At 37.5% G+C, this 21,412-nt stretch overlaps 1 protein-coding gene across 1 annotated transcript in view; it reads right to left on the bottom strand.

The window, feature by feature from the left end:
• LOC109919304 (intermembrane lipid transfer protein VPS13B-like) overlaps window positions 1–21,412 on the bottom strand; it is a 275,649-nt gene that overhangs the window by 164,567 nt on the left and 89,670 nt on the right. Inside the window, exons 6-7 of the mRNA XM_048596096.1 lie at window positions 18,150–18,331; window positions 10,856–11,030 (exon numbers count right to left, since the gene is read on the bottom strand). Of these exons, the coding sequence (XP_048452053.1) occupies window positions 10,856–11,030; window positions 18,150–18,331 (357 nt within the window). The remainder of the gene's footprint in view (window positions 1–10,855; window positions 11,031–18,149; window positions 18,332–21,412) is intronic.

Genomic DNA, 21,412 nt, shown 5'->3' with positions numbered 1-21,412 from the left:
ATTTTCCAATAATAAAGCCAGTTGTAGCACCTGTTTGAAGTCCAGTTGTGCTTCAGAGAGCAGGGACCTTTGAAATTAAATCAGTAAACCCCATACCAAATGGTCTCTCAGCATCTAATTAAGGGTTAAACCAAATTTACACATGAACAGTCCTTGACTATACTACTGCCTCATGGAGAGTCAGGCACCAGAGTTTCATTATCTTTGACACTCACGCTTTTCACATGTCAGCTGGGGTCCCTGATTGGAACAGACTAACAGTCCTAATCAGGGAACTCATTACAATTACAATCATCCCTCCCCAGCGGAGTCTATGGACATAGGCCAGTCCTTTTTCTTGGAGGGCCTCCTGGAACATTTTAGCACCAGGTAGCACCTGGCATCCGACACGGGCGGCACCTAGTGCATGGGTACTCGTCTCTTGCAACAGGAGTGCCTCAGTAGAATTTCACTCTCTTCTTCTGACGCCAAAGGCATCGAGGCTATTTCCATCACATCCATGTCTGACTCAGAGGACTCAACAATGTTTTGAAAGGGTGAATCCACAGGTTCTGGCAACAGTTCCAACAAATCAGAGGGGCAGGCCACCTTTTGCTCCCACACCATTTGAGAATTCATGGCTTTCACGTGATCCACATGCTAATTCAGGACCAACTTTATATGTCACTGGCTTTGACCTCGCATCAACCATGCCTCTAACACTTCTAAGGCCATTTCCATGACTCTTACACCAAACTTCACCCTGCACCAAACCGTCTCTCTTGCATGGTGGAGTCTTGGGCCAGCATTGGAGTTCCTGATGCCATTTCACCCTCCCCCATCCCCGAAGATCCAGGAAGATCAGACTTAACCTAATGCAGTCTTCTACCCATTAGCAACTCTGCAGGTGCTACCCTTATAACTTGCATGCTCCACCTGCCGCATTTTCCAATGATAAGGCCAGTTGTAGCACTTAGTTGAAGTCCAGTTGGGCTCCAGCTACAGGGGTTTTTGATAGCTAGATCAATAAACCCACATACCAAATGGTCTCTCAGCATCTAATTAGGGGTTAAACCAAATTCACATGCTTTTGCCAGTCATCTTAAGCTAGGCAAAAATTCCAATACAGATTCCCTTGGTTGTCAAATTGCCAAGTAAAACTAATAGCGTCCCAGAATTAGAGGAGACTTGGGGATGTAATATTCCTCAACTATGTCAGTCAATTTGTGAAAGGATTTAGTACAGGGAATGTTAGGCTCCTAATGACAGAAAAAGCTGCACTCCACAGGCTGTCAGAAGAATTAATCATTGTTTCTCATCTGCCACAATGTTGTTCACCTATAAAAAATAATGCATTCGTCCCACATACTGAGCCCAGTCCTCAATGGCAGGGTTGAACGAATCAAGGTTCCCAAGCGACAGCATGATGTAAGGAATACTTACCCGCAATTCAAAGATGACAGCTGTCAGGATTGTGCTTTACCCTCACTGTCACTGAATTAAATCCAGAACAGCCGGTATCCCATCACCAAAATTACCAGAGTGTCAGTATCTCTGACACACACCCTTTCTGTGGGTCAGCCAGGCTGTCAGGTTAGACAAGATTAACAGCTCCAATCAGGAAACACATATTCTATGATGTCCAGCTGGTTGATCTCATTACACACTGCAATCCTGCTCTATTTTCTCCTACCAAAAGGAACAATATCACACTTTCTCACATTATACTCCATTTTTCAGATATTTGCCCACTGATAGCCTATATCCCTTGGTAGCCTTTTACGTTCTCTTCACAACTCAATTTCCGACCTATATTAGGTACTGTAACTTTAGCAACCATACTGTCAATCTCTTCATCCAACACCAAGGGTGGGAGAGTGGGAGATCTCTGGCCCAGGTCCGAATCTGGAACATTGCTAGATCGCAGCTAACTTCAGTAAAATCCAGGGGCAAACAGCACACTGAACCTCAGTAGCACTACACATTGCAGGTACCAGCCTGATTGTGAAGGAGCCACCACCAAAGAAGCATGAAAGCACTTGGTGCAAGGACCTTGAGAAAGTGGAAACTATACCCAAAGAAGCCCATTACAGGAGAGCAGCCTGAAAGCCTTGGACCTACCAGCAGAGTAACACCAGCAGAGGTCAATGCTGAAAGGCTTACTTACCACATAATGATCACTAAAATGGCTGCATAAGAATGGGTGTAGAGTATTGTATTTTAATGAAAAGTGGGCTAATTTTTTTTGGTGGAGGTGAAATGCAAACCTGTATGCACAATTTAAGAAACAGTTTCTGCCACGAGGAAAGCCAACGTGGAATGGCATTAGAGAACAAAGCACATCAAATATGGGGAATTCAAGGACAGGCTTGCACAGATAAAATCAAAGCACTTAAAAAGAATGTGGGAGCACAGGAACCTAATTTCATATGGTCAAGAAAGGAGATAAACAGTGTTACTTCAGCAAGTTATGTGGCAAGTGAACCCATTCCAAAAAATAACTTAGGCCTCATGTAGAGGGATAGTTTGTAAAGGACTGCATCATTGCATGTGCAAACTTACTGGCTCCAGAGAAACTTAAATTACTTCAGAGTGTGAACTTGACTCACAGGATTGTGTCAAATTGGATTAATGATTTGGCCCAGGACACTTAAAAGTCTCTAAAAGATTTGGCGGCTGATTTTGAGTTCAACCAACTGATTATTCATGAGACTGGAGCATAACAAGTACCGGTCATTTTCATGCATAGAATCACAGCAGATTTTTAAGTTAGAGAAGATTTGTTTTCTTTAGCAGCATTGGATGACCTCAACAAAGGGGAAGGTATTTTTGAGGGGGTTACATTAGCAGTGCAAATGATAACTGAAGCCAATGCAAAGTTAAATTGTTTTGCTACTGATGATGCTCTAGTCAAGCTTGGATCTCAGAAGGGATTAGTTACTCTAGTCAAGAAAGAAAAGCACCACCTCAACCTTGATCTGAATATTTGGTTGTATGCCATTTGGTGCTCCATTCATGAAGAGAATGTATGCATGCGTGGTACCTGTGGCTGAATAGCCATATTAAAAACAGTATCAAGCATTAAGAGTGTTAAACAGCCAAAAGTTTGAAGTGCTACTGAAAGACCTTGAAACACAATATGGTGATTCGTTTGATTATGATGAAATGACATGGGAGGATTCTGTTGCAATTTTATTAACAAGGGAATGAAATGAAAATTTTCATGGAGAGGAAGGGAAAAACCTGTGGCTGACAGAGCACAAGTGACTCTGTGTGAATTGCCATTGATAGTTCAGATTATACAGTGCCTTTCTGACCACAACGTCAAATTGTAAAGGCTGAACCAGCTTTCAAATGTGAAATCACTTGAAATAAAATCAACACTATGACAAATGCAACTGGAAAAGGGCAACACAGTGAATGTTCCTACTGTTCAGGGACGAATACCTGCAAGAGGAATATGCCAAGAAGTATGCAAATTTGCTTCAGAAATTTTGAGCGCGATATCAAAGCCTAAAAGTGAAAGAACTAGAATGAATACTTTTTGCCACGCCATTCAATATTGAACCTGCTAATGTACCTGAAAACTCAATTCAAGCTCACTGAACAAATTAACAGTGAACTGCAGGTCAATATAGTCACCTGCCTCTACTGGAATACAGGCCATATAGGCAAGTTCCACTGACTTTGCACTAAGGATTGTATTGCTCTTCAAAATTACCTACAATGGCAAGTAGCTCTTTTCAAAACTTTCTCTCGCAAAGAACCATCAGTACTCCAGAATAATAGACGAGAATTTGGAACAACATTTGCACGTAGTAACATTGTCAGCAGACATAGGAAGAAGATCCTTACGACCTTTAATATCACCAGTTGATTACTGATAAATTTGAGGAACTTTATGCTGATATCTAATATCCACAGAGACTGCCAGAACTCTTTGTACTTGGGATCTGTAACAGCCTTTAGTGATATTAGGACACAGGGACAGCAAGCCAAGCCAAATCAAACTTGCAAACACTGGATATCGCACACAGTGAAATTAAAATATTCAATGACCCTCAAAATTGCCCAATTATTCCTAACCAGTCTTTATGAATAATGATATAAGACACCAAGTTTATAACATAAACAGAATTAACAATTATTAATACTATAACTTCAGCAGAGCAAAAGTTAAACAAAGTAATCTAATTGATACCTATAATTTAAACCAATTTTCTTTCTCACAGAACCCTCTCTCACATACAAAGATAGAAAGACACAATTAAAAATAAAAATAATTGTTGTAACTGGTCCGTTCACTTAAGCAATTTTGAACAATGGTTGCTAAATCTTCAAGCTGTCCTTAGATAATGAATTGATCACAGGCACATAGGACTGTATATCACTTGAATTCTGAAGTCACAGGTCAATTCAAACAGCTTCCACAGACTGCTGGAGACTTACTTATGTTTTACAAACTGGGGTTCTTTCCCCTGAACTTTCAATTATTCAATATCTGAATATGAACTACAGAGCAACCAAAACGCCATCCATCAGATTTCACAGCCACACTGCCTTCTGCCCAAAACCCCAGACCAAACCAGTTCAAACTGTAGTTTCTTGCTCATTTTCTTCAACATTCTTTGTTTGACTGGCCAGCATCAGCCACCTATTAATTGACCCTCTTAACATCCAAGCAGCTGCCATCTCTAAGCATAATACATCTCAGATACGGAAATGTTTGCAGGGTTCTTAGGACAATAATTAACCTGCAATTAACTTTCCAGGCCAATTCCTATAAACAAATATCAGTTTGTTTGTTTTTTTCCTTCTTTAAGGCAAAACAAGCTGCTGCTCAAATTCCAAAGTTCAACTCTCAACTTCAGCTCACAGTTCCAAACCAAAAAATGAAGAAAGTATAGTGATGGTCCCAACAGCAGAAGCTTTTATCTGACCTATTAGTTGTGAATTTAAAACCACACCTCAGAACCAGTCTGGGGAAAAAGACACATGAAACGATAACTCAGAACTGCTAGATACTGGCCATTTTTCTTTAATGTTGAAGCACTTGTTGGAAATTTTAATAATACCTTTCGATATCATGTAAGTACATGACTGTACATTATCAATGCCAGAGCTAAAATAATAATTTTTGCCAATAAAAAATATCAATATTCTAGATAAGTACTTTCCACTGCAATTTGTAAATTTAATGGCTGCAATTTGGATCAACAGAGTGCATCAATAAATGCATCTGTGATCAAAATCATGCAACTTATAATACCATAGAATTCAAAGCCATAAACTTGCAAGACCAGGTATGTTAAGCATGTATTTTGGAATCAGAAAGAAGGAAGTCTCGACACATGTTCTATTGAGCAATTTAAAAGCTGCAGAGACAGTAATAGATGCATTCACAAAAAATATAGGAGGAACATATTTGTATCTTGTGATCTCAGCCAGGTTCCAGTGGTGAATTTCCAACTCTGTATTAAAATGCGAAATTAAAAGCAACAGATGATAGTGTTGTAATTTCTCTATGAGAAAACAGTATATAAATCTTCAGCCCTATGCAATAGTAGGCATACAAAATCTACAGCCAAAAAAAGGTAAGCTGCTGAGAAAAATACAAAATATTGCACCTTGCACTTAGGTTGAAAATACAGGACAACAGCATTAACTTGCGTTCACCTCATTAGTGAAATATGCTGGAAATTTTGTTATGACCTCTCAGCCATCACTAGCTAAACTTCACATCATCCAAAATTCTGCTGTCAATATCCAAGCATTCATCTATCTAGTCCTGCTCATCCATCATCTGGCACTTGCTTATATGTACTGCCTCCCAGTCCACACCGTCAAGGTCAAAAATGAAAAATTCACCCAAACAATTGACAGTTGTACTTTCAGCTTTGGCTCACTGCTTCTATCTCTTCCTTCAAGCAAAATTTTGATCACATCTCCTCAGTTCTTCCTTTGCTCACGGTCTGCTTTGTTTGCTTTGCTGAGCAAAATGCTTCAAGTTCTTTTTACATGTATGTGCAAGATGTTGATGATGTTTTACAAGTCTCAGGAAAATTGCTGTCAGTTACACAGGAATAAATCTTTGCCATTAGGTGTTCTAATATGCTGACATTTACTTGGGGACATTCATATTAACACCTTAAACTAGTTCTTCTTACAACACTATTCTCAGTGTATTTTGTTAATTTCCTTGTTCTGCTCATCTTTTCCAATCTCAGCAGCTCACTGGATCTCAATGTCATACTTTTCCTTACAATGCTTCTATAAACAGTTTGTGATGTTTGCCTGCATTAAGTTGTTTCTCTTCCCTGGAATAATTGTCTTTAACTCCTTACAATCTAAGTGTTTTATCTATTGTGCAAAACATTTCATGCATTTTAGTACATGCATAATTTTGAAGTTTTACAAAATACTGTCAAATTTCACAATGAAAGGCTGAAAGATTTCCTTCATTAATATAGGGCTCGTCTCAGTGTTTTATTCTGATGGTATTTTGTCAGGGACAAATTAAGACAGCAATCCATACTTGGCAGGAAAACTCAGGCAAATCCTGTTAGGAAATTTTAGACACGCAAATTACATGGATCAAAGATGACCTGCTGTAATAGGGGTAGCTCGGGCAGAATCGTTGCCACGTTTCCGCCCTCCCTCCCCTCTCTACATATATATTTTATGATAAGTAACACAGGAATGCAGGTAAGTTAGGACAATGGAGTAACCGCTAAAATAAGGAGACGAAGTGAAATAAAGTTTTGACATTGACTTTATATTCCAACCTTAACATGCAGTGATCGTATCACTACATTCCAGTGGTTATGACTAATGGATAAAAGCTGTGCCTCAGTCAGTCCATCCTCCACTTTGGTGCGAAGACAGAAAGGTGAAGATTGAGGAGGTTAAACAGAAATATGTAACAGAATGCACTTCTCAACAGTACATTTCAAACACTTGGTTTGCTTAATCAAAATATGTTGCAGTCTTTGAAAAAATTTGAGATCAACAGTAGCGTGCAAATGTATGCTACTTATCAAGAGCCAAAAACCTGAATTCTACAAGTCACACATTTATATCGGTAATATGATATTTCTGTTCCAATAGCTAATCTAACTTGTATATTTTTCTGATGCACTAGTAATTTACTTGCATGGTTCCACATAGCAGCAGCATGACAACAAACTGCACATCTGGCATTGAATGAAGAATGCTATTCATGCCAGCCAACACTAATTGCTTAGGTTTCTCGCAGTTTCTACAGATCATACTAACCAGTATTCCTCTCAATAAATTACCATGACCTTCTGAAACTTGTGCTTCAGCTCCATATCCCATGCTGATTAGGCTTTACATCCCAGTGAAGTCATCGGATAAGAATTCTACAAAAATCAACACCTCAAGGCGAAGACAGATTAAAATAACCGAAACTTTAAAATTGTAAGTATTTCCAAAATCTGGCCTGGAGCTTCCATATTTAAAAAATACTTTCTCTTTTCTTAAATTGATGCCATTTGGAGAAAAAGCACCTTTACTCTGCAATTAGCCCAACCTCAGAACATCCCAAAGGATTTTCCAAGTAATGGGCTAGTACTGTATTTTGAAGTGTTGTATATTTAGAAATATGGCAAACAATTCAAATATTGCAAGGTCCCACACACAACAACCTGAACAGATAAACCGTTTTAGTAATTTAGGGATAAACATTGCATACACACAAGAAAGAACTCTAAAATAAAAGCAAAATCCCACTGATGCTGAAAATCTGAAATAAAAACAGCAAGTACTGGAGCAGCTCATCAGATCTGAAAGCATCTTCTGTGTATCTGTTTCTCTCTCCATAGCCAGACCTGTTGAGTTTTCTCAGCATTTTCTGTTTTCACCAAAAGGAAGAACTCAAGTACTCTTCTACGAATTGTGTTTTGGAATAATTTAAGTAGATTTGAGAGAGTAGATGGGTCTTTAATTTAACATCTTTCTTGAACAATCGTACCTCTAACAGTGTATCACCCTTCAGGAGTGGAATTTCAGACTCAGATTTGTGCTCAAATCTTTAGGAGAGGGGGTTGAACTCTGTTTTCTGACTCAGTTGACATTGCAATCAATTGAGCCACTGCTGTCTATTTAGGTTATTACTTTATCAAATTTAAGAACATCAATAAAATAAAACATACATTTCTATTTTTAATTCAATCGTTGCCAGATGAATTTGTTCATCTATTTTGGGTACCATATGATTGTTACATGTTTGCACAGTTTTAGCTTAACACTCAAGTTACATATGAACTTTTCAATCCAAGTCTCAATGCAATTCAGCCTTAGGCTGTGAATGTGTTTTCCGAACACAACACCAGTATTATAAAATGCCAGTATTATTTTTAAAAATCTGCATTAGACATCATGTCTGCAGGCAAGTTAACAAGCGCACATTAACAGATTAAGCAAACGTATGCATATACTGACAAACTCACACTTTGAACTAACACTCACAATTCAAATTTGTTTTTATCACGAGCAACATCATCAGCCGTTTCTGAATAATTATTGTTCGGCTATTGAGACAACACTGCTGTAACAATACAGATAACCAAAGAAACATTGATATTTTTATTTCCTTCATTAATTAAAACATGGGTCCTATATACGTTTTAAAAATCTCCTGGAATATAATGCTAATTTATCTTGAAGAATATTTATTCATTTCTTTTACATCTAGTTGGCACCAACCTTCCATCATATATCTGGTGAGCTCACATTTTTCCTTTTATCAGAGGTATCTTAAGCACAAGTCAAATGAGATTCAGTTGTGCAGTGCTTGTGTCCCATAAGTGACAAAATAAACATAATATTTTACAAAGAAAACAGAAATGAGAAATTCAGTCTCTGGTTTGGAGATGTGCAATCAATGTGACACTCATTGTTAGACTTCAATTATATTGCAGTTATCTTAAATACAGTTGTCATGAGGCTGCAAAGAAGAAATCTCAGATTTCACAAATTTAGTTTGATTCCAGTAATATCTGAATGAATAAAATCCCACCACATAAGCTGAAAATGCTGGAAATCAATTATTAAGGCTGTCTTAACAAGAGTCATATAAAAAATGCATAACATTATCAGCTGACATGAACATGGTTTTTCAAAGGGGAAATCATGTTCGACAAATATATTATCATTTTTGAGAATGTTATGAATAGCAGATATAAAGGGGAACCAGTAGATCAAGTGTGTTTGGATTTCCAAAAGGCAACCTGTAAATGCCACACAAGAAGTAAATGCACAAGGTCTCATGGAACTGGGGCCAGAATATTAACACAAAATGAAAATTCATTAACGGGCATGAAGCAGCAAATGAGGATAAATGGGATATTTATAGATTGGTACACTGTAACTAATGGACAGATGCAAGAGTTAGGGCCTCATAAATAAAATATTTTCCATGACTTGGAAGAAGAAACAGAGAGTAATACATCCAAGTTTGCTGACAGTAACAGTCAAGTGGTAATATAAGCTGAGAGAAGGAACCATAAAAGCAACAAAGAAATTTTGGCAGGTTAAGTGGCAAGGAAAAGTGGTGAATGGAGTATGATATGGAGAGCTTGATGTTATTCATTTTGGTAACAAAATTAGAAAAGCTGAATAATTTTTAAAAAGGGCATTACATTTTTAAATAGCGATGGTCCCAGAGGACTAAGGTTTACTCATTCAAGAAACACAAAGTTGGTATACAGATACAACAAACAATTCGGAAAGTAAATAGCATTTTAGCTTTCTTGCAAAGAGAATGAGTATTAAAACAAAAGTCTTAATATGATTGTTTAAGTCTTTGAAGGGACCACTCAAAGTGTGCTGACAGCAGTTTTGATCTTCATATCGAAGGAAGAAACAAAAGTTCAATAAATTAATTCCTGCAACAAGAGAATGGCGTTATGATGAAAGCCTGATTAAATTAGGGCCCATGGTCTCTTGAGTTTAAAATAATGAAAAATTGAAAACTGAAAATTACTAGATTCTGAAGGAGCATGGCAGACAGATATGAGGTGGTTTCTCATAACTGGGGAATCTGGAACATAAGGGCACAATCCCAGTACAAGTGATCGATCATTAAGGATTGACATGAGAAGAAATTACTTCATTCTACAAAGGACTGTAGATGCTCCATCACTGAATATATTCAAGGCTGGAATAAACAGTTTTTCGGTAACTCAAGGAATCAAGGGATATTGAATTGGGGGCAAAAGGGAAATTGAGGTAGAAGAACAGCCACAATCGTGTTCAATGGTGGAGAAACAGGAGGGGTGAAGTGGCTTATGTGCGTCTTCTATTCCTTTGTGATGCTTTTGCTCCCAAAGAGTGAAAGACTAAACTGTTTATAGTCCTTTGTGTTATGCTCCAGAAAGCCAGTTGGTAAAGGATAAAACCAAAGCCAATCTTTCCACACCTTTATAGCCTCTATTCAAGCAGTCACAAGCAAGCACCAAGTAACCCAATAACCACAGTTTAAATCTGTGTCTTTAGGAACAAGTATGAATCACAGGCTAATACCCACTACCTGCCTTCAATTACACAGTTACAATACAATTAACATTTTGAAGTGATTTATATGTATGAAAATAATTCTCAGAATGTGGGGATCACTGGCAAGGTCAAGCAGCAATTACTGCCCGTGACTAACTGCCCTCATGTAGGTGGTGATGAGCCTTGCTCTTCAATCATTGCAGTTCATATATTGAACATACTTTCACAACATTGTTAGATATGGAGTTCCAACATTATGATAATGAAAGTGCCAGTGTATGTCCAAGTCAGGGAAACATACAACTTCATTGGAACATGCCTCATGCATCTAATCAAAACTTCAAATTTTTGCCCCTACCTATTTGAGTAATGGATGTTTCCTTTGCTGTAGAACATGCTTCCTCCACTTCTACATCTTTGTAAGAGCAAATTTCACCATAGTAAAGTGCAACTCCAAGCTGAATTATACGGATCAGCATAGGAAGTTGTTGGTCTGTGATGGAGAGCTTCAAACTTTCAACGAGTGCCTGAATCTGCAAAATTTAAAACAAAAATTAAACTATTGCTACATTATTCCAAAAGTGTTACGTTAGGAGGTACAAATAAAATTCTGGACAACAATCGGGTTGAAGTAAATTCTAAGATATTTAGTAAAATAGCAGAAGAGTAAAAAGAAATGAGAGCAACAAAGAGAGATTGAGAAGCTAGAAACTAACAAATGAAAATCCAAAAGTCTTCTATAAACATATAAATAGTAAAAAGGAAATAAAAAGAGGGCATGGAGCAAATTAGGGATCACAAAAAGGAGATTAACACATGGAGACAAAGGACATGGCTGAGGTACTGAATGAATATGTTGCATCCGCCTTTACAAAGAAAGAGTTGCAATTCAAATAAAAAACCAAATAGTGAGACACTAAACAGACTAAAATATTGGTAAGGAGGTATTAGAAAAATCAGCTGCATTGAAAGCTTATTAAGACACCAAGACCGTATGAAAACCATCCAAGGAAACTGCAGAAAGTAACAGCAGAATTTGCAAAGCGTTATGGACCAAATCAGACCCCCTTAAAATATTTTAAGAAGGTAGCCTAGACCCTAAGTTTTTCTTAATTTAAAGGCAAATGTAAAGCGTCTGTTCTCGATGCAATGCGACTGGTCAAACTGCTCCAAGTTAAGCAAAACACAATTTATTTAAACACTATAGTTAAAATATAACCAAACAAAGAGGAATTTAGAATGCAGGTAGTTCTGCTATACCGCGTGTTTCGTTAACATGAATCGGCATTAACACAATTGATGAATAGTGATGCTGTTTGGATAATGTGAACTTTCTGCTATACAGGTACAGCGATTTTCTACTGTGAGTCCCTGTAACATGATTTTCGATGGCGATTTTCTATAGCGCGAGGTCTCACAAGAAAGCAACTATCACGTTATAGGAGAACTACCTGCAACTTAACTCTATTGAAAACTTAAGAATAATTGATACAGTAACTATCACTAATTAACTGTTCCAATATAGTAACATCCTGTAAACACACCCCTTGGGTAAAAGGAAAATTCAGACACAGATTCTCACATGGAGGAAAAAAACATCAGGAGAAAATTCAGAGAGAGTAGCAGCCTGGAGACATTCACTGAAGATTCTAACTCTTTTGAGATCCTAGTAGCTTCTGAGGCTACTCAGAAATCCTCATCTGTGACAGCTGGCCACACCCATTCAGGCTGTCAAAAATAAAAACCCAAAGCCTCCCAAATTGTTCATTCGGGTGGTCTTCAGTAGCCGGCTCAACAACTTGGTCTTACACCCTCTCTTAAAAAAAAATCCAGGACAAACTAACCTCTAAAACTGACACTAAAGACACTGGCTATAGTTTTGAAACCATTTTTTGAATGGGCCTACATTTATTGCCCACACCTAGTTGTCAAGAAGGTGACGGCAAGCTGTCTTAAACTGCTGCAGACAGAGTTCCAGAAATTTAACACAGCAACAGTGAAGGCAATGTCAATATATGTCAAGGCAGTGAGTGGCTTTGGATGGGAATTTGCAACAAGTGGCATTGTTCCTGTGTATCTGCAGCCCTTGTCCTTCAAGGCGGCAGAGGTTATGGATTGGAGTGTGCTGTCAAAGGAGTCTCATAATTGCAGTGCACCTTGTAGGTGATGCACACTGCCATTACCGTGTCAATGGTGAAGGGTATGAATGTAGAGTTAATCAAGATCCTTGAGTGTTGTTGGAGCTGCACTCATCCAGGAAAGTGGACAGCTTTCCATCACATCCTGACTTGTGCCTTCTGGAATGACTAATTGCTCATTCCAGGTACTAGTCTAATAAACCTTCTCTGAACGACTTCCAAAGTATTAATATTCTTCCATCAGTATGGTGACCAGTACACATTACTCCAGATGCGGTCTCATCAATGCCCCGTATAAATGAAGCATTACCTCCTTATCTATGCATTCACAATAAAACATAATATTCTATTTACTTTCCTGATTACTTGCAATACCTGCAATTCATTGACTAGAACAACTAGACGTCTCACCACTTACTTTATATGCTTCTTTCTCATCTTGCTTCCAAAATGGACAATTTCACACTTTCCCAAATTGTGCCCCATTTGCCAGACCTTTGCCCTCTCACTTAATCTATGTCCCTTTGTAGGCTCCTTATGAGTTCTCTATTACTCACTTTCCTACTTGTCTTTGTGTTATCAGCAAAATTAGCTACCATACCTTTGATGTCTTCACCTAACTCATTTATATAAATTGTCAAGAACTGAGGCCCAGCAGTGACCCCTGCCACCACTTGTGACATGCTGCCACCCTGAAAAAGAACCATTTATTCCAATTTTCTGATTCCCGTTAGCCAGCCAATCTTCAATCCATGCCAATATGTTATCCCCTACACCATAAGCTTATCAAATGCCTTCTGAAAATCTAAATACAGTACATCCGCTGGTTCCCCATTCACCTAGGGCACAAATTTTTTTTTTAAAGAAATTAATTAAATGCGATTTCTGTTTGACAAAACCATGTTAGATTTGCCTAATTACCTGTAACTTATCCAATTGTCCTGTTTATAATGTCTTTAATAATAGTAACTAACGATTTCCCAATGACATGTTAAGCTAACTGGCCTGTAGTTTCCTGCTTTCTGCGTCCCTCTCTCCTATTTTGATTAAAAGAGTTACATTAGCTATTTTTTATTCTAAAAGGAATCTTCCACAAATCTAATGAATTTTAGAAAATTAAAAACAATGCATCAGCTATCACACTAGCTACTACCTCTTTTAAGACCAAGGACGAAATCTATCAGGATCTGGGGACTTATCAACTCGCAGATGCAACAACCTACTCAGTACTTCTCTTCTTAGGAATTGTAATTTTGAGTTCCTCCCTCCCTTTCAATTCCTGATTTCCAGTTATTTCCAGGATGCTACTTGTATCCTTCTAATGAAGACCAATGCAAAATATCTGGTCAATTTGTCTCTCATTAATCTTTTCGTAATACTTTGTTGTTTTTTATATCTTGTATAATCTTCTGAGCTGCCACCTATCTTTGCACAACTATATGTTTTTCTTTGAGTTTGATACTAACTTTGATTATTTTTAATCTATTCTGTGAATGTTATCTATTCTGCACTTTCTGAACTATCCTCATTAATGTTTGTCGTTACATCTCTATTGACCTATCCCTTAACCTAAACTGCCAGTTCACATTTTATGCCCTCATATCTGCCCTTGTTTAAATTCAAAATAGTTGTCTTGGACCCACACTTGTCTCCCTTAAACTGTATGTAAAATTCAATCATATTATAGTCATTGCTATCCAGGGACATTTTCACTATGTGGTCAGTAGTTAATCCTATCTCAACGGTCAAAACCAAATCTCATATAGCTTTCTCTCTGGATGGTACCATAAACTTGCCAGTCTAAGAAATTATTCTAAAAACATTCAATGAAAACGATAAATATCAGCTTTATGCAACTGAAGGTGAAGATAAAATTGGGTGTTCTTATCAAGTTATTCATGAGTGTGAATGCATCACAAAACAATAACTGGTTGACAACTTTTTTTAAAAAGTAAATTAGTACTCATCTCACTCTTAAATGGGAGATCCCTAATTATACAACTGTGTCCCCCAGCTCTGGATGCCCCACACGAAAGGAAGCATTTTCTCAACATCCACTCATTCAAATCTCACACATTTCAATAGATCCAAGCTGCTCAACTTTTTCTTATAAAATAACTCCATCGTCCCAGAAATGAACCTAGTGAACCCTTTCTATACTGCCTCCACTGCAATGATCATTGAGATTTTTTTCCTTGATGGAGGTTAGTTCTTCGGGTTTCTACTTTAATGCTATTACAAATTTAAAGTTCAAAATCATTTTGGATAAAAAAGAACTTTAACTTTAACTCATATTCAATCCCTCTGACCAAGATCACATGAACAGATCATTTTGTTATGTTAACAAAGAGTAAACTCAAATCCCAAAAGGATCACTTTCACCAATTGCAATTAGAAGTTCTGACCATGCACACCATAAACAAGTTCAAATGAAAAATGTAGAAACTTAAAAATGGTTGATTTTCTTAGCTGAATCATGATTAACCAAATCTAACTTTGCTAAATGGCCGTTCTGATAACTCAAACATCTGTGTGTGATGTTTTTCATCTCTGAGCACGAGACCAAGATTTTGCCTCTTGAGATTTCTCATCAGGCAGAAAAACAGAACTTAGAAGTCTGCAGAGTACAGTCTTCACTGAACAGCCCTAAAAGATATCTGTTACTCTTATTCTCAACCACAAAAACCAACCCCAACAAATCTCACTTCACCCCACAGGACTGAAGGAAAACAGGTTTATGAAGAGGAAATTTTGACGAACATCTGCAGTTAGTAATTCTCTGGCAAGGAAAATGCATTCTTTCTTCAAAATCCGAATTTATACAACATTTTAATCAGACTGATTGTTCTGAAACATTCACAGATATTCCCAAATAACACCCATAAATGATGGAAATACTCAGCACGTCAGGAAACCTCTCTGGAGAGAAACAGAGTTCATGTTTCAGGTTGAAATCACCATCATCAGAATCTTTTCATCTGTTCTGAAAAAGATAATCTCAATTTGAAACGTATTAACTCTGCTTCTCTCCATATATGCTGCCTGACTTGAATATTTCTAGAATGTTTATTTTATTTCAAATTTCCAGCATCCACATGATTTTGCTTTTGCACAGATATTTCACATTTGTTACAAGTACTACAACTAGGCAAAGTGATTAGTAAAGTGTAAAGAAGAATATCTATCATAAACCACTGGGAAGAACTCGAGCACAGTTTTGAAATTCCTTGATTTGTATCAAAAGAGGACATGGCGGCACAATGGTTATGTCAGTGGACAGCAATCCAGGGGTCCAAGCTCAAATCCCACCATAACAACTGGTCTAATTTAAATCATTAATCTGGTATCGAAAACTAGCCTCTGTAATGGTGACCATGAAACAATCAATTGTTGTAAATACCAGAGATAACAAGGTGTAGAGCTGGATGAACACAGCAGGCCAAGCAGCATCATAGGAGCAGGAAGGCTGACGTTTCGGGCCTAGACCCTTCATCAGAATTTTCTGCAGTTCCTACTATCTCCAATGTAAATACCAATTTGGTTCACTAATGTCCTTTAGGAAAGTAAATGTACTACCCTTTCCTAGGCTGGTTCACATGCATCTCAAGATTCTCAGCAATGTGTTTGAGTCTTAACTATTGTCTGAAGTGGTCAAACAAGCAAGTCAGTTCTCAAGGACAATTAGGAACGGGCACAAATACTGACCCTGCCAGCCACACCCACATTTCATGAAAGAAGAAAGAAAAATGATCCCATGATTGTTGTCATAACTGGTGTTTAAAAAGTGAATTGATGGGGCAACTCTATTGTAAAGCATCGAGTCATATGCCTAAAAGACAAAACTTCTTGAAGTAGATGGCAAAAGCTATGCAATCAAGCAAAGAGGTTGTGGCATAATCTTTGCCTCAGAATTTGGAGAGTTTTGTACTTCATTTTAATATACAGTCTGAATTTTTAATTTAACACTTTCATTTGTCTGCTTCAAATCAATGATTTCTGTTACAAGCATACTCTGAAATCAGGTCAATTGTAGCATCCATTCCAATCTGGAAATTTGACACCACTTGACAAATTAGACTCAAAATACTGACAAGTCTTTTGCAAGAATGGTAAACTAACCTGTTCCCCAGTCATTTTTTAAAGGTACCTTATATCTAAAGAAGAGAATCAAATGAAAAATTGCTAAAACCCGATAATTCTACAAAACCCTACAGCTAAGTATCAGCTTGCTCTGTGGATTAGTTCTTTAAGCTTGTGTCAGATGGCAGTGGGTTCTAAACCCATCATAGGTTTTGAGCATCAAATCTTGGCTGACCTGTCATATTGAGAAACTGTAGAATTGCTGGAAATACTGTCTTTCAAATGAGACATTCAGGAAGATATAAAGGATCCTATAGAAGAGGAAGTTTTCATGACATCCTACCTACATTCTACATTAATGATCAAAAGAAACATGATTGATCATTTATTCAATTTTCTGCTTAAGAGTTGTTGTGCACACTTGTGTATGGCACAATGTGAAGCATTAGTAAGTATCACTTTGGGAAAGGATACTGAACACATAAATCTATCACTTACTCCCTACTATCTGTCTTATTCATCAGGGAGGTATCAAACAGTATCCTGGAGCTGCTTCCTTACATTTAAGAAGTCTTAACATTACTGCGAAAATAACTCTAAACTACTTTTCCAATGTAACTTGTGCCAGCAATCTCCAAGCACTCGCAGAAACTTGGCAGTAGATTGGCCATTGCTAATCAGCTTGGATCAAATGCAAATAAAGTTAACTTAATTCTTCTGCATTTATTACTTAAAGATCATCAGTTCTCTCCAGAACTACATTCAAAACATATTTGCCCATTTGTAGCAAATCTATTTAATGGCATCTCATACACTTCAATACTAGGTTGATACCTGCATACTTAAGTCACAAATTGTACACAGACACAACTGTCTTAACCTCTCTGTACTGAACGTATCAGAATATTTTAGCAAATACCTAACCATTTGTCATTAATGTGATCCAACACTGTTGGTTTTATTTATTGAGTAAACCAGAAAAGACAAATATCCTCAGTCTCCAGTAGACTTCCTTCATCACCAAAAACACGATGTGAGATTTTTATAAAGATCTGTAAATGCAACAAATCATTATATTTATTTAAAAATTAAGTCTATATCCACATCTGGATAAATTGTTAAAAATGTAAGCATCATGTTGCAAAATCTCATCTTTGAATCTGCATGTCTCAATACGTACAAATTTGATGGAACACTTTGAAAATAAAATTAAAAACCGAAAGAACTGCGGATGCTGTAAATCAGGAACAAAAACAAAGTTGCTGGAAAAGCCCAGCAGGTGTGGCAGCATCTGTGAAGGATAAAATAAAATTGGTATGTGAAAACTTTACAGGTTAGTCACGAATACCTACGCAATTCTTCTGCCATCATTTCCCATCAATGATTTATCCCTAGTTGTTGCCCTATGAATACAAAGTATTCTTAGATAAATACCTTAATGATTGCTGGAATTTTAGAGTTGAGATTGTCATAAGTAAAGTGCAAACGTGTGCAGAAGGAACATTTGTAGAGAAGCGGATCCTGGTAAAATTCGATTTTTCCACTTGCATTTCGCTTGTCCAGACAAACGGTGCAATCAGAAAAGTTGATTATCTTCCGCAAGACCAATTCTGGAGCTAAAGAGTACACAATACATTTAAATTATTACAAGAATAAGGAATACAGCATTATTATGCAATTATCCAAATGAGAAAGATATCATTTTGATGCGACCCATCAACATTTCTATTGTATCAGAGATAGTAGGAACTGCAGATGCTGGAGAATCTGAGACAACAAGGTGTAGAGCTGGATAAACACAGCAGGCCAAGCAGCATCATAGGAGCAGGAAGGCTGATGTTTCGGGCCTAGACTCTTCATCAGTTCTGAGTAATATGTTCCAATCTGGCTAGGGACCATAACTTTATTTTTAAAGTTGTCAAAGTGTGAGACCTAGGACACTTGTTCAGAGAATAAAGCCAGAGGATTTCACAGTTGAATACCTAGCAGTAAACTTTACTTTCCATCACCAGAACAGTAATAAAATCTACAATATATACACAACCTGTAACACCCAGAATTAACGTGTTAAACATGCGTAATAAACTGTGATAGAACATTCCATACCACAGATCAAACAGCAAATGCGTTCAAAACAGATTCCATGGAATTCTCAGCGATTTCCCCCAAACATTAATGGCATAGTGAGTCTCATTAAACTTCTCAACGGGCTACATGTCTTTACCTTTACTGATCTGGCCTTGGACTTGTTCTCAAGAGTTGTTCCATCCTTGAGAGTCTCAATGACTGCCCTCTCTTCCAGTCAATCAACCTCCCTGACTTCAACACTTGACTGTGGACCAACTCATGAAACTTGTGCCTCAATTCCAATAGCACAGAGATATTGAACTGCACTTCGGACTTCTCATTAATTCTCCTGTGCAGAACCATTTAGGTGTCTTGCCAGCAGTACAGCTGAACACGGGTATCTACTTCTCACGATTACAAACTTACTACTGGCGCACACGTGCACACACACACACACACACACAGTTTCAATTTTCTGTCACCTTTGATCTTCTCCTTCTTGACCCTAAAACTGTCCTAAATGACAAATGAAAATCTTGCAACTAGCTCCATTCGGGACGTAGGCATAATTCCATGTATCTAATATACTGGAACAAGTACATGTGACAATTCCTTGGCATGGAGCGTGACCTGAGTGCTATATTCTCAGAGAATGCATGATTCTGCAGCATCAAGAATGCTTACAAAATGAAGGATTCATTATAAATGGGAAAAATCTACAAGAATACATCAAAATTTTGCCATAATTTACTGGCATTTTATTCCTGACATTTTTCATAAGCCAAGCACAATATTTAATAATTATATTTTTAAATCAAATATATATATTTTGCCATAGTCGCTAACTTCACTGCATTGTCTGTCTTGGTAACATTCTAATTAAGTTTCTTATTTGTGGTTTCAGATTCTGCCGAAAACCATATTCAGAGAAAAGTAAAGTGGGCATGGCTGAGGGATAGAGGGGTTTTGCTCATCAAGAGACACAAAAAAATAAAAAAAGGGACAAAATAAGAGAATTGGAAGGAAATTGATAAAAGAAAGCAAGAAAGAAAATAATACACCATGATATTCCATTCAGCTCCCAGAAATTTAAAAAAGCCAAACACTGCCAGACACAAGAGAACCTTAACACAAATCCAAAATATTGTACATGCTAGCAATCTGAAATAATAACAGAAAACGCTCGAAATTTGGTGACATCTGCCAAGAGAAATAGAAGCAACAGTTCAGGTTAATGATCCTTCATCAGATCCAGAAGAAACTCATGCCCACCTGGTGATGTTAGGCACGCACAACCACTCCCCACCTTCCTTCCATCAGCGCTGATCAACACCAAATTTACACCCTTCAGCATTATTAAAGCATAGATCTAATCCATAATCCCAAGGTATAGCAAAACATGTTTCATCCCACCATTATTCCTAACCAGGTTTAGGAACAACAATGCCTTTATTTGTGCTTTAGTACTGTCTGATAAATTTCCAGAGTAAATTAATGGGAACTTCAGGAACAAACAGTCACATCATCAATATTCATGATAATTGTTAATCATTGAAATCCATCATCACAGTTTCCTAACATTCTTCGCCCCTAACAACTCCCAACTCCTCCACACCCCCACTCCCCCACCAGGACTGTGGTGTTGCAGGGCAGCAGCATACCAGTACCATCTCAAGGGCAATAAATGCTAACCTTTGTGTCCACATCCTGAGAATGAATGATTTAAAAATAGGCTTTTAAGATGTATGCAATAATCACCTGATAAGTGGAAGGGTTTCATTTTCAAAAGCCAACTGCGCTTATTTTAAAATTTAAAACAAACATGAATAAAACTTTCACTCAGTTTTCCCATCCCTACCTCTCTTTATTTCACAAGCGTCAGTTATTAGACTACATAGTCTTTAACATAAGATAACTGATGCTTACTTTAAAGTCCAACCTTTCTTTTCCAAAAGTAACCACAAATCAGAAATGAAACTGGCTTGAAATTAACATAATTGCAATCAAGCAGTCTTGACACAACTGAGCAGAAATTGCAAACAGTATGATTGGCCAAGAAGTTGCTAAAAAAAATTACAACATGTGAATGTTGCAAGTGTGAAAATCAGCCAGCAACTCATGGCAAGGAAGAAATAGTCATTCTGTATAATCATAAGTTTGTAATACTCCAGCACTAACTTTGTGGCAACATCACTTCAGCCTTAATCTCCTTGTGGTTTTCATCAAGTTGCTACATTTATATATTAATTGACCATTAACTAAGTCACAAAAGTTAGTCTAGTAACTAATATTGCAAGTGCCCTTTCAACAATATAGCAATGGCTAATGACTATCAATTAACCTATGACCCAGAAAATATATAACTCACTGCTTCAGGGAATGATTGTCATGTCACATTCTAAAATTCAAATTTTCTCCTTGTGTTTAAACCAAGATGGGGGAGTGCATTGCCTTTATCTAGTCCCATTTTGCCACAGTCACAACATAAAATTAGTGAGATGTTGGTGCTGAGATAAGGTGTAGAGCTGGATGAACACAGCAGGACAAGCAGCATCAGAGGAGCAGGAAGGCTGACGTTTCGGGCCTAGACCCTTCTTCAGAAAACTTTTTCTGAAGAAGGGTCTAGGCCC

The sequence above is a fragment of the Rhincodon typus genome, chromosome 4 (assembly GCF_021869965.1).
Source record: "Rhincodon typus isolate 14 chromosome 4, sRhiTyp1.1, whole genome shotgun sequence".
NCBI lineage: Eukaryota > Metazoa > Chordata > Chondrichthyes > Orectolobiformes > Rhincodontidae > Rhincodon > Rhincodon typus.
The sequence above is the reverse complement of the archived record's forward strand: the minus strand, read 5'-3'. Positions and strand labels throughout refer to the sequence as shown.